Genomic DNA, 13,979 nt, shown 5'->3' on the forward strand with positions numbered 1-13,979 from the left:
GGAGCAGGACACACACGGGGAGCAGGACACACTTGGGGAACCGGACACACGCCGGGAGGTTCCTGCGGCTGGGCTCCGCATCTGACCCACAGGGTCCTCGACTGGGCTCACAAGCACATTGGCTCGGCTGTGACCCACCTGGCCGTGGCTGCCAGCAATGCCAAGTCTGCCCCTCAGCACCCTCGGCTCTCATACTCACGTGGGCACCAATGTCCCCTGAAAGGCTCCGTGGATCACAGACACAGCCTGGTGTTCCTCACTCAGGTGGTGGGGCGGGGAGAGATGAGACTCTGCCTTTCCAGGTTCTCGGGGGGTGTCCAGGGTCCAGGAACATCCCGGAAAAGCACTGGCAGGCACCATCCATTACAATAGTGCAGTCATGCTCCGAAGGAGCCAGTCCTCACTGCGGGACCACCTGGCACACCAGCTTTGCCCCTGCCCGTCCTCAGACCCTGACTTCTGAAGCCCCCTTGCCAGAGTGAAGATGGCTCTTCAGAGGCTCCACCCTAGGCACGCGGGGCCCCCTACCTTCCCAAGGCTGCCAGGCTAGCACACGCCTTCAAGGCTCTGCATTTCTGCACCCCCTCCAATTGAGCGGGGGCCTCCCCAAGACCAGGACACAGATGGGTGGCCCAAGGTACATGCAGAAGGCGACCCAACTCCTTAAGGGGCCCTTTCAGTCCCTGATGAGGCCAGACTAAAAGCAATGAGTGATCATCGGAGACCAGCCCAGGCCAGAGTGAAGGACGAGGGTGATGCACTAGCCGTCAGGAACACACGAGGGGCGCCGTGGACAGAGATGGGTCCTTGGCTTAGGGGAGCTCCCTCTGAGATTGTGTGATTTCTGCAGAAACAATCTTCTCTTCCGCTGGTAAACAAGGGACAGCCAACGCCCCTAACACCGGCCCCACTGCAGGTGTTACCCCCGGGTCTCATTTCCCCTAGAGCCAATTATGGGGTGCAGCTTACACTCTCATTAACATGAACACACATGAACTTGCTCCCCACATGATGACCCAGCCCCGTTCCCAGGTGCTGGGAGGTAGGTTGGGTGGGACAGGAAAAGCAGACAGTGTTGAAACTGCACAGAATTTCTGGGCACTCTCCCAGGCTCAAAGGAAGTGTTAGAATCAGTAACACACACAAAGAAGATGAAATTTCCTGCTCTGTAAAAAATTTCTTTTCTTCAAGATCACAAATGGATAAGAACCCTTTAGAAAGAGTTCAAGAGACTCACTGAAGGGCTGCAGCTGAAAGGGACTGGGTATCACCCTGGCCACCTCACATTTCTGCAAGGAGAGAAAGTCTTATTTCGTTACCAAGGGTGCAGCTATTGTTTTACATCTCACCATGGAAGAATTTACCACTGAAAGTGTCCACATTCACTTCAGTGGACTTGGCTATAGACTCATGTTTCCTGGAAAGCCAGTTAAGATGCAAATTTTAAATATTTTATTTCTGATAAGCAAAATCATTTTCTCCAGTAGAACACACTCAAATCAAATACCATACAACCTGGTTTCTGGGAAAGCATCTCTGGAAACATCTGTCCCCCCAATCCAAACAAGAGCACATAACTGTCTAAGCGTGCCGGCGGTCAGCCACCACACAGACAACAGCAAACCTTCTGTGCCCCACTCACCACCTGCAAAACGCCCTCAACAGACATCCTCGGCTAGGGCAATGCTTCGATTCACTTACAGGACAGGCAGAAAATGACATTTTGTTATTTGTAAACCACAGAACTCAAGCACATTTTACACACACTTGCAAAGTACTGGACCTGCCCACCACCCCCTCCACTTCCTTACAAGGAATTGTACTCACTGGCCTCCCAGGGACGACAGGGAGTCGGTATTTCTCGTCTAAGCATCAGGCTCCAGAAGTGCATGCGCTCCACATGCTGCAACACACACACACGGACTTTATTCTGACATGTGCTCTGCACTCACGTGGGTGCCGGCGGCTCACCTGGTCGCTACAGGCTGGGTGGACACCTCCCAGCAAAGATCCTGGTCCATGGAGGGCGTGGATCCCTGGGCCCTGGAGACAACCAGCCTCTCGGGGCAGGGGTCGTATTCCCACATGTGCCCCAGGAGCACAGACAACTGAAAAATGACCTATGAACTCCGTACATCACAGCTTACTAAGGTGGCATGTTAACAGTGACCCTGACTCTCAGAGAGGGGCCCTGCTGTCAGACCAGGGGAACATCCCAGACTTTCGGCGAGGACCCCGAGCTCCCGCTCCGTCAGCACCCGGCATGGCCCACTGGATGGCCCTTTATGCCGCCGTCTGGGCTCCGCGTGGCCTTGGCCGGGCCCACAGCCCCTTACCTCAGAACAAAGCCACACTGTGCGGTCGGCAGGGCCGGATGGAGTGGCTCTGGGACAGATGGTCACTCTCCCCGTTTAGAGAAGATAAAAAGGCTAAGGGAGAAACATCAGAGTGGGGTTTTGTTCTAAACCAGAGGAGGCTACGGCTCCCATTGGTCTCAGGTTGGAGACCTCGTGACATGGGATCAGGCACATGTGACCTACTTTTTGCCCGCTCCCCTCGTTCCGCAGAAGGGTGCGCCTGGCGGATGGGCTGTCATTCCAATGACTCCATCCCCCGACAGGGGCCACCGCACAGACTGCCATGCCTGCAGGACATCGCATGGCTGCTCACCCTGGAGAGGAGGGGGGCAGAGGCCTCAGGCCCCCGTCAGTCGAAATGCAGTGCTGCAGACCCAAGCAGCCTCCTCTCAGCTGTGGCTGCGCTCGGGCTGGGTCCCTCCAGGACCATCTGGAAGCTACAGCCCACGAATCCTCTCTTCTTCCCTGTTTCCTCCTCTGTGGTCAAGAGCTTCCAGATGCTGCCCCAGGAGTCAGTTGCACAGGAGCTGAGCCTCGACTGAGCCCTGTGCTTTATGAGAGGAGCAAGCCTGAAGGTGGGCCTCTCACCTGGGCAGTGAGATGAATGGAATGACCCAGACCTTGAGACTACGTAGAGGATGCAGCTGGTCCCCCATCAGAGCGGGCACCTGCCACCATGCATGAGAGGTGACTGTTATTACCTCTCTCTCTCGACATCTCACCCCAAATCAGGTGCAGATAAATGAAAAGACCAAGCCCGTAACCAACTGGCTGTGGGAAACTTCACCCAGAGGACTCACTGGCTGGGAGATGGGCCTCGCTCTGCCGGGTGCTGTCAGGCCTCGCGGGGAGAGCCCTCAGGGCACGGGGGCGCCTCCTGAGAGAGCCCGCAGGGTGCTGGGGCACTGTGCAATGCCAGCAGAGGTGCACCCACAGGTGGCAGCATGCCAGTTTGCTGCCAAATCAGCCTGACTGTTCATTACAGGAAAAAATGGAAAATGTGTGTAATGCAAACCACTAGTAACATCATCCCCAGAAAGACCACCAAAGAGAGTGGGGTGTTCTGAAGTCGACCTACTCAGACATCTTTCCAGTAGGCATGTATCATTATATTTTTAACAAAAATAGGACCAAGCCACCCATGATTGTTCTTTTTCCCTACTTAACATTATACATGAAATATTTTTCTACGTTGCTGTATGTAAATCTGCACAGTAGTGATCAAATTTCCCATGGTATCAAACTGTAAGCATAAGATTTTGTGCATTTAATTTTATGCATTTTCATGCATAAGGATATAGTCAGCTGCAAGGACTCTATGCTCTGCGTCCCTGAATCATTATCTTAAACAATGCTTTCATAGTAATCTTTGGGAGGACCTGTCTCTGTCATCTTTTATCAACTTGGAACATTTCTTTATAGAAGGAAGGTCAAAGGACACGTGCTTGAGGCTCTGGTGTGGGTGACAAACGGGCCTGCCAGCAGCAGTCCCGAGATGAAGGGCTCTTCCCTGTGCTCCGGCCCGCCCTGGGGAGCCTGTTAGCAGTGCCACTGAGCTCCGAGACCTGGGGATGCCAGTGCCAGAGGCTGGGCAGGGGTGGAGGAGACTAGGAGCCCTGTGGTGTGCTGTTCGTTGTTGGCTCACCCAGTGCAGCTCCGTGAGGGGCCGACAGAGCAGTCCTGTCACTCGGTTCACTCTCGGTCGGAGGGCACGGGCCGCCGAGGGCCCCTCTTGGTCACTGGGAAGGCACGAAAAGGACTGGGCACTGGCCTTTGGGTCTGGAGGGAGCACAAGGTGAGCGAGTGGCCACAGTGAGGCTTGCAGGGTCGGGGGTCACAGCAAGTGGAGGAGCTGCCAAGGAGCCTGCCTGCCTTTGTGCAGGGGGGCAGGGGCTGACCAGTGCCAAGTCTTTGAAGATGTGACATGGAAACGAACAGCGAGCAGAGGGCATGAAGAACCAGAGTCGTGGTTGAAGAGGAGATAAGGGCTCAGGGACACAAAGGAGGCCAGAGGCCCAGCCAGAATGTCGGGGGAGCTGGGGATGGTGGCACCCAGGGCGTGGGGCTGGATGCAGCTGGGCAGACATGGTCAGGACAGGATGGCCCTGCCAGCTGTGCCTGCCTTGCCCATGGGGGCAGCTGGCAAACATTGGGGGAGGCAGAGAGGCCAGTGGGGGCCCCTTGACTCCTGCAGCTGCCAAGCTGCAGCCCGGCCTGGGGGTGCTCCTAGTCTGTCCTCCACGTGGTCGCCAAGAACCCCAGTCAGATGGTCGGTTTACATAACCAGCCTCGCTCCTGACCACAGCTCAGGATGTGCCAGCCGTGTGGAAGGAGCTGTCCATCCAGCTCCTGTCCAGACCCAGAGCTGCCTCCCGGTAATTGGTCCCTGACTCTCCTGCAAACAGGTACCTGGAGGCTGAAATGTTTACACCTTCCTTGGTACAAAGCAAAGATCAAAACAACTCTGGGCAGGCACCACAGGATTAAACATGCTGAGCTGCAAGTAAAAAAGCAAAACAAAGCCAGGCAGACAACATCTGGGCAGCAGGAGAGAAGCTGGAGTGGACAACAATGATGGAAAGTTGGGCCCAAGTTTTGTGACATTTAAAGACACAGGTGTTTTTCTGACTGGAGGCAGGCTGACTTGGAACCTATATGACGTGTTATGTCATGAATTTGGGTTAACAAATCACAGCTGAAAACAGGTCCTCAGTGGCCGCCTTGTGACCCTGGGTAAACCAGGTCCCCAGCCTGGAATGTACTCTTCATGCCCTTGCAAACTTAAACACATGGGTGAATAAACCAGAACTGGCTTAGAGAGGACCATGCCTGAGAGCTGAGCAAGAAACCTCGAAGGCTTTCTCTACAGGTGGACACACTGAGGTCAGAGACGGTCAGTGCTGCAGGCTCAGGACCCGTGAGGCCCTGGGAGAACTCAGGCCTCAGGGTGCAGGGTGGACAGCAAGGTGGCACACGGAACACACAGGCTCCGGCTTCACACGAGCACACGGGCCCTTGTGCCCACCCTCACCCCAGCCCCATGAAGCAGGACGGTCAGCAGGGCCGGGCCACCTGCAGCGCGAGCACAGGGCCCTACATGTGGCTGGTCGTCCCTCAGCGCCAGTAACAGCTGGCTCTTCAGACTCCCCACTTGGTGGGTGAGGCCACTGAAGCCTGGCAACGGGGAACACATAGGGGAAGGTGTCCCACGTGCCTCAGAAATTCCAGGGAAGAAGCTGTGGAGAACCCTGTCTGTCTCAGCTGAGACCAACTTCTTCACGCTCTGCGTCAGCTGGATGCAACCCTTCAAGAGTCAGTGGGAATGCTGGTCCTGCCCGGTCACGCGCAGCACCTCGCTTCTCTGCTCAAGTTTGCTGCTCGTGGCGTGTGCTCTCTCCCTGGCACGGCCCCCAGCTGATGCCACATCAGGGACTAAAGAGAGTGACACCAGCCTGGCGCACACTCCCTGGTTCCAGGGGTGAGTCTGACTCTGTGCACTCCTGGTAACTGGACACACAGACCCGTGCTGCGTCCTGGCCACTCACCTTCCCCCATAAGCAGGCTCGACGCGTCAGAGCAGATCCATAGACAGTGCGGGTTCACTCTTGGGACCTAGAGCATCAGAGCTGGCTCTGGCGACTTGCGGGAGGGCTGACGGGTCGTGGGGCCCTGTGACCTGGAACACAAGAACATGGGGCGCGTGAGCTGACTGGTGAGCGCCTCACGCCTCGGACTGAGCCTCCACAGAACAGCGGCGTTTCTTAAGACTTGGCTGTGAGATGCGTGGGGTGTGATGAAGTGCCTGTGAGGGCTCGTCTTGGGACCAGTCCTCCACCCTGAAGAAGGCAGCTCCACAGACTGGGGGGCTTCTGTCTCATAGACAAGCAGGACGGAAGCGGAACTTGGCCACACTGTGCACACTTCTGAGAATATAAGCGAAACAGCCAACCTTCTACTTATTTAGCATATATATATACACACACACACACACACACACATACTGATTTTTCTTCTAAAATTATGAAATTATATATTAACTTAAGTACATTTCTGGTTTCCCACTTTTTACAGCTGGTATAATCATTTCACTGAAACCCTTCCCTCTCAGCAGGCAATCTGTCCATTTAGTCTTTCCCAAAGTGCACCATTTTCTCCTTGATCTAAGTTTCTTCACTTCTCACTTTTGGAATCCACATTTGTTGTCCAAACAGGAAATTTCATACCCAGGCACAAGAACCCATGCTCATGATGTCACACTCTTTGCTGCGTATCAAGTCCAGGAGTATGTTTAGATCTCTGCGCCCTCTTGTCAGACTTCCGCACCTTAAGAAGGCTTCTTTACAACAGCGTCCACTCTTTGGAATTGTGAGGTCAGGGCACCAGAAACAATGAGAAGCCCATGTTAAATATCTCTGCCTTTCTCTGTGTCAATCAGATAACCATTTTAGGTAATAAACAACATCACTGAGTCTGTTTCAAGCTCAAATATTCTTATCCACATAACATGCCAAGGTTTGAAATGAAATAAATGAGAAAACGTGACATGTAAGGAAACCCGTGAAAGACGACATTGAATAAAACCTTCCTCTTTCACAGAGGCAGACGGTGTCCCCGCTGGTGCAGTAAAAGAATCCACGTGTTACTGACTGGAGGATCAGAGAGGCCTGAAGCTCACGAGTGGGAACTCATGAGGAAGCAATGGAAGAATTCTCAGCAAGGGAGCCAAAACAATCCCTGAGAAAGGAACAGTCCTTTCACATGGTGCTGGGAAAACTGATATCACACGTGCCAAAGAGTGAACTTGGAGCCTCACCTCACACCATATGCAGAAATTAACTGAAAGTGGGCCAGAGACCTAAGCTTAGGAGCTAAAACTGTAAACATCTTGAAAATACTGGGAGAAAAATCGTCATGATACTGGATTTGGAATGATTTTGTGGATATGACACCAAAAAGCACAGACAGCAACAAACAAGTAGACGAACTGGACTTCATCAAAATTAAGAACTTCTGTGTATTGAAGGGCACTAACAGGAAACTGAAAACACAACCCACACAACAGGAGAGAATATCCGCAAATCAGACCCCTGAGCAGGGTTAACACTCAGACTGCATGTGAGCTTCCACAACTCAATAATAAATAACCTAAAAATATACAAAGGGTGTGAGTATATTTTTCTCTAAGGAAGATAAAGAAATGGCCAGTAAGCATGGGAAAAATAACTCAACGTCATTGGATATTAGAGAAATGCAAGTCAAAACCACAGGGAGCTACTTGAAGAGAAGTTGCTCAGTCGTATCCGACTCCTTACGACCCCATGGACTGTAGACTGTCAGGCACCTCCGTCCATGGAATTTTCCAGGCATCGATACTGGAGTAAGTTGCCATTTCCTTCTCCAGGGGATCTTCCCAACCCAGGGATCGAACCCGGGTTTCCTGCACTGCAGGCAGACTCTTTACCTTATGAGCCACTAGGAAAGGCCTGTGAGCTACTTAGGGTGGCTGTAATAGCAATAACAGTAACAATCATGAAAATGATAATAAGAAAAAACAGAAAATAACAAATATCAGCAAGGACATGGAAAAACTGGAGTCTTCATCCATTGCTGGTGGAAATATAAACTGGTGTGACCACCTGGGAAATCAGGCTGGCAACTCCTCAAAATGTAAAACCTAGAGTTACCATAGGACCTAGCAACCCCACTCTGAGGCTTGTACCCAAGGGAGTGAAGACATATATCCGCACAAAACCTTGCACCTGGGCGTTCACAGCAGCACTGTTCAAGACAGTCAAAGAAGTGGGAAGAACCCAGCGTGCTTCCACTGATGATGGCGGATCAACAAATGGCGGCGTCTCCTTACAGCAGGACGGAACTCACTCGCAAGAGGGGGTGAAGCCTGGAGACATAACACGAGGGGCAAGAAGCCGGAAGCAGAAAGCCATGCCTGTGATCCTATCTACAGTAAACGTCCAGAACCAGGACAGAAAGTGACCCACAGTCCTAGGGCTGAGGAGAGAGGGCAGTGTGATGAGCGTGGGATTCCTTCTGGGGCAATGAGAAGTTCTGGATTAGACAGTGGTGATGGCTGGACACCTTTGTGAGATGCTAAAAACAACTAAATGTACACTTGTAAAGTGTGAATTGTATGGCATGTGAATTATACTCAATTAAAAAAACAAAGGTAATTAATAAATGCCAGCAATGCAAGAGGCCCTGGGTTCAATCCCTGGGTGGGGAAGATCCCCTGGAGGAGAGAATGGCAACCCACTCCAGTATTCTTGCTTGGAGAATCCCTTGGAAAGAAGAGCTCGGGGAGCTACAGTCCATGGGGTCACAAAGGGAATGGAAGAGACCTTGTATTAAACATCACAGAGTTAACCTGTGTCTGCTGCTGCTGCTGCTGCTAAGTCACTTCAGTCGTGTCCGACTCTGTGTGACCCCATAGACAGCAGCCCACCCGGCTCTTCTGTCCCTGGGATTCTCCAGGCAGGAAGACTGGAGTGGGTTGCCATTTCCTTCTCCAGTGCCTGAAAGTGAAAAGTGAAAGTGAAGTCGCTCAGTTGTGTCCGACTCTTCGTGACCACATGGGCCGCAGCCTGCCAGGCTCCTCTGTCCATGGGATTCTCCAGGCAAGAGTGCTGGAGTGGGTGCCGTGTCTGCTGCTGCTGCCAAGTCGCTTCAGTCGTGTCCAACTCTGTGCAACCCCATAGACGACAGCCCACCAGGCTCCTCCATCCATGGGATTTTCCAGGCAAGAGTACTGGAGTATGGTGCCATTGCCTTCTCCAATGCATGAAAGTGAAAAGTGAAAGTGAAGCTGCTCGGTCGCGTCCGACTCCTAGCAACCCCATGGACTGCAGCCTACCAGGCTCCTCCATCCATGGGATTCTCCAGGCAGGAGTACTGGAGTGGGATGGCATTGCCTTCTCTGGGGTGCTGTGTCTACCCCACCCTTAAAGGAACTGCACTGGAATGATGCTCACAAACGGCACAGACACACAAGCACTGAGAAGTCAGGAGGAGAGAGGAGAACCAACAAAGAGCTGTCAGCTCACCCCTGGGAACCGGGACGTGGGTGAACACGAGGTAAATGAGGAGCAAAGCAAAGACAGGGAAACCGCAGCCTCTAACAGGGCTGAACGGGGGAGCCAGCTGTTCAGCCCGCATTCCGGGAAGAGCAGGGCCGCACAGAGCGGCTCCACGGGCCAGGGGTGCGAGGCAGGTGAGAACAACTGTGCCGATGAGAATGGTCTGTGAGGAAGCCTTGGGGCCGTGAGTGCCACCATGGCCACCATCCAGCACTCCTGGACAACCGGAGGTTTCCTCTCGGGAGTGGGTTACTCTGCAGGGTAGACATGCCGATGTGGATCTGGGAGTGTCACGGGGAAGAGAACGGGAGGAACACGAGATCCTGTGCCTCTCCCAGGGCTGCCGGTGCCCCAGCAGACAGGGCCGCCCTCGCTGCGAGCCACACAGAGTAGAAAGACTGTGACAGTGGTTTCTGATGAAAATGTAAGAAAGCCAGAAATTAATGAGCTAAAGGACATTCCATTTGAAACTGACATCCTCTGAGAACTCGTTTACTAGACAGGTAGCTCCAACAAGGCACCATGTCTGGTAAGGGCACCAGGAGACCAGCAGTCCGGAAAGTGACGTGACAGACCTGCGTGCGTGGTGACCCACTTTCTTCAACATCAGCAGCACACTCAGAGGGTGGGGGCACCGAGTTCCCGCAGAGTGAGGTGTGATCGCTAGGGACAGTCTCGGAGCAAAGCCTCTGTCATTCTGTCTTCAAAACTTAACTGGTGTTGGGAAGGGGGCGACAGAAGAGATAACATGGGGTCTGTGACCCCCTCCTCACCTCTACCGTCACCCCTCACTGCACAACCCACTCAGAGACAACAGGAGTGAAGGTTTTCAGCATCTTGCTGAACAGACTGCCACAACAAATCAGTTTCAAAGGACCAGAGCCCAAGGACAGCTCGTGCCCTCACAAGCACAGTCCAGACAAAGCAGCCTGCTGAGCCGTAAATGACACACACACACACACAGGCAGACACATGTGCGTGCCTGTGGGGGCATGAGTGGCTCCTGCTGGCATCTATGCCTTCATGTGGGGCCTGGCTTCTATGGATATCTGAGAAGTCAGATGCCCAGGAACAGTGCTGTCCTCTGCCCTGCTGGGCATCCTCCCAGGAAGTCTGGGTGACAGGAGGGGAATGGGCCAGGAGAGGAAAAGGGACAAGAGAGGAGAGGGGAAAAGAGAAGAATGAGGCTGGAGAGGAGGGGGGACAGAGGGGAGGAGGGACGGAAGAGGAGGGGGAGCCAGGAGAGGAGGGGACAGCAGAGGAGGGGGACAGGAGAGGAGGAGACAGGAGAGGAAGGGACAGGAGAGGAGGGGGGACAGGAGAGGAGGGGACAGGGGAGGAGAGGGGAGAGGAGAGGAGGGGCAGTAGAGGAGGTGACAGGAGAGGAGGGGACAAGGGAGGAGTAGACAGGAGAGGAGGGGGACAGGAGAGGAGGGGACAGGGGAGGAGAGGACAGGAGAGGAGGGGGGAGAGGAGAGGAGGGGACAGGAGAGGAGGGGACAGGAGAGGAGGAAACAGGAGAGGAGGGGGACAGGAGAGGAGTGGGGACAGGAGAGAAGGTGACAGGAGAGGAGGAAACAGGAGAAGAGGGGACAGGAGAGGAGGGGACAGGAGAGGAGGGGAGTCTGGATGAGGGCAGGCTGGCAGGTGCCCTTGAAGGAGGGAGCATGTAGAACATGTGGAAAACAATGCTGAAAGGGTTTTTGATAAACCACGCTGTCTTAACACCAGTCATCTGGCTGCTGAACACGACAGGGCAGGAGAGAAAACAGGAGAGAATCACATGCTGATCCAGCTGAGACATGATGCTGACAAGGTGCCTCGAAGCCCCCAGATCCTATGCGAGGTCAATCTGAGCAATGACCCTGGGGCCAGAGCAACATACTGCTCATCTGGCAGGGGCGCCGTGGCACCCTGTCACGTGTCACACAAGGACAGTGAACACAGAGTGAGAGGTGGAGTAGCGTGCGTGCGTGAAGCTGCACCTGACCTTTAGAGGTTATGCATTCTCCTAAAGCTCTCAGAGGACAAAACCAAAGTGTTCTAACTCACAAGGCAAGTTTCCACCAATTCTGAAGACAGGGATTGACAGATCACGTTTTCCACCCAAGGGGCAATTAAATTACAAACCATTAGCAAAGAGATAACTCTGTAATGCTCCTGGATATAACACTTTTTAAATGCTTCTAAATAAGAAATGGATGGGACTTGATGAAATTAGAAGGTCATAAAACCTCAATGATAATAAAAGTACTGTATGCCAAAATTCATACCATTCACCTACAACAGAACTTAGAGGAAAGCTTACAGCTTTTAATAGCCTACACTGGGGATAAAGAAGGTCAGAAAACTAGTAAATAGAAAATCGAACTTTAGAAGTTAGAAAAAACAAGAGAAAGTATTCACAGAAGATAAAAAGAACTTAATTATAATAAATATAATATAAATAAAATATTGCATAGAATCAGTGAACTAAAATGAACTGGAATGGGTGAATTTAACTCAGATGATCCTTATATCTACTACTGTGGGAAACAATCCCTTAGAAGAAATGGAGTAGCCATCATAGTCAACAAAAGAGTCCGAAATGCAGTACTTGGATGCAGTTTCAAAAATGACACAATGATCTCTGTTTGTTTCCAAGGCAAACCATTCATTATCACGGTAATCCAAGTCTATGCCCTTGCCAGTAATGCTGAAGAAGCTGAAGTTGAACGGTTCTATGAAGACCTATAAGATCTTCTAGAATTAACACCCAAAGAATGTCCTTTTCATTATAGGGGACTGGAATGCAAAAGTAGGAAGTCAAGAAACACCTGGGGTAACAGGCAAGTTTGGCCTTGGAGTGCAGAATGAAGCAGGGCAAAGGCTAATAGAGTTCTGCCAAGAGAATGCACTGGTCATAGCAAACATCCTCTTCCAACAACACAAAAGAAGACCCTACACATGAATATCACCAGATGGTCAACACCGAAATCAGACTGATTATATTCTTTGCAGCTGAAGATGAAGAAGCTCTATACAGACAGCAAAAATAAGACCAGGAGCTGACTCAGATCACGAACTCACTCCTTATTGCCAAATTCACTCTTAAATTGAAGGAAGTAGGGGAAACCACTAGACCATTCAGGTATGACCTAAATCAAATACCTAACGATTATACAGTGGAAGTGAGAAATAGATTTAAGAGACTAGATCTGATAGAGTGCCTGATGAACTATGGACAGAGGTTCATGACATTGTACAGGACACAGGAATCAAGACCATCCCCAAGAAAAAGAAATGCAAAAAGGCAAAATGGCTGTCTGAGGAGGCCTTACAAACAGCTGTGAAAAGAAGAGAGGCCAAAGCAAAGGAGAAAAGGAAAGTTATATCTACTTGAATGCAGAGTTCCAAAGAATAGCAAGGAGAGATAAGAAAGCCTTCCTCAGGGATCACTGCAAAGAAATAAAGGAAAACAATACAATGGGAAAGACTAGAGATCTCTTCAAGAAAATTAGAGATATCAAGGGAACATTTCATGCAAAGATGGGCTCAATAAAGGACAGAAATGGAATGGACCTAACAGAAGCAGAAGATATTAAGAGGTGGCAAGAATACACAGCAGAATGGTACAAAAAAGATCTTCACGACCCAGATAATCATGATGGTGTGATCACTCACCTAGAGCCAGACATCCTGGAATGTGAAGTCAAGTGGGCCTTACGAAGCATCACTATGAATAAAGCTAGTGGAGGTGATGGAATTCCAGTTGAGCTATTTCAAATCCTAAAAGATGATGCTGTGAAAGTGCTGCACTCAATATGCCAGCAAATTTGGAAAACTCAGCAGTGGCCACAGGACTGGAAAAGGTCAGTTTTCATTCCAATCCCAAAGAAAGGCAATGCCAAAGAATGCTCAAACTACTGCACAATTGCACTCATCTCACATGCTAGTAAAGTAATACTCAAAATTCTCCAAGCCAGGGTTCAACAATACATGAACTGTGAACTTCCAGATGTTCAAGCTCAAGGCAGAGGAACCACAGATCAAATTGCCAATATCCACTGGATTATCAAAAAAGCAAGAGAGTTCGAGAAAAACATCTATTTCTGCTTTATTGACTATTTGTGGAGACTTCTGAAAGAGATGGGAATACCCAACTACCTGACCTGCCTCTTGAGAAATCTGTATGCAGATAAGGAAGCAACAGTTAGAACTGGACGTGGAACAACAGACTGGTTCCAAATAGGAAAAGGAGTACGTCAAGGCTGTATATTGTCACCGTGCTTATTTAACTGATATGAAGAGTACACCATGAGAAACGCTGGGCTGGAGGAAGCACAAGCTGGAATCAAGATTGCCGGGAGAAATATCAATAACCTCAGATAAGCAGATGACACCACCCTTATGGCAGAAAGTGAAGAAGAACTAAAGAGCCTCTTGATGAAAGTGGAAGAGGAGAGTGACAAAGTTGGCTTAAAGCTCAACATTCAGAAAACAAAGATCATGGCATCCGGTCCCATCACTTCATGGCAAATAGATGGAGAAA

At 51.1% G+C, this 13,979-nt stretch overlaps 1 protein-coding gene across 1 annotated transcript in view; it reads right to left on the reverse strand.

Annotated features, from left to right (window-relative positions):
• PCBP3 (poly(rC) binding protein 3) overlaps window positions 1-13,979 on the reverse strand; it is a 90,919-nt gene that overhangs the window by 50,115 nt on the left and 26,825 nt on the right. The window contains exon 2 of the mRNA XM_010834870.1: window positions 5,903-6,033. Within this exon, the coding sequence (XP_010833172.1) occupies window positions 5,903-5,912 (10 nt within the window). The 5' untranslated portion in view covers window positions 5,913-6,033. The remainder of the gene's footprint in view (window positions 1-5,902; window positions 6,034-13,979) is intronic.

Source organism: Bison bison, unplaced genomic scaffold (assembly GCF_000754665.1).
Source record: "Bison bison bison isolate TAMUID 2011002044 unplaced genomic scaffold, Bison_UMD1.0 scf7180017864037, whole genome shotgun sequence".
Taxonomy (NCBI): domain Eukaryota; kingdom Metazoa; phylum Chordata; class Mammalia; order Artiodactyla; family Bovidae; genus Bison; species Bison bison.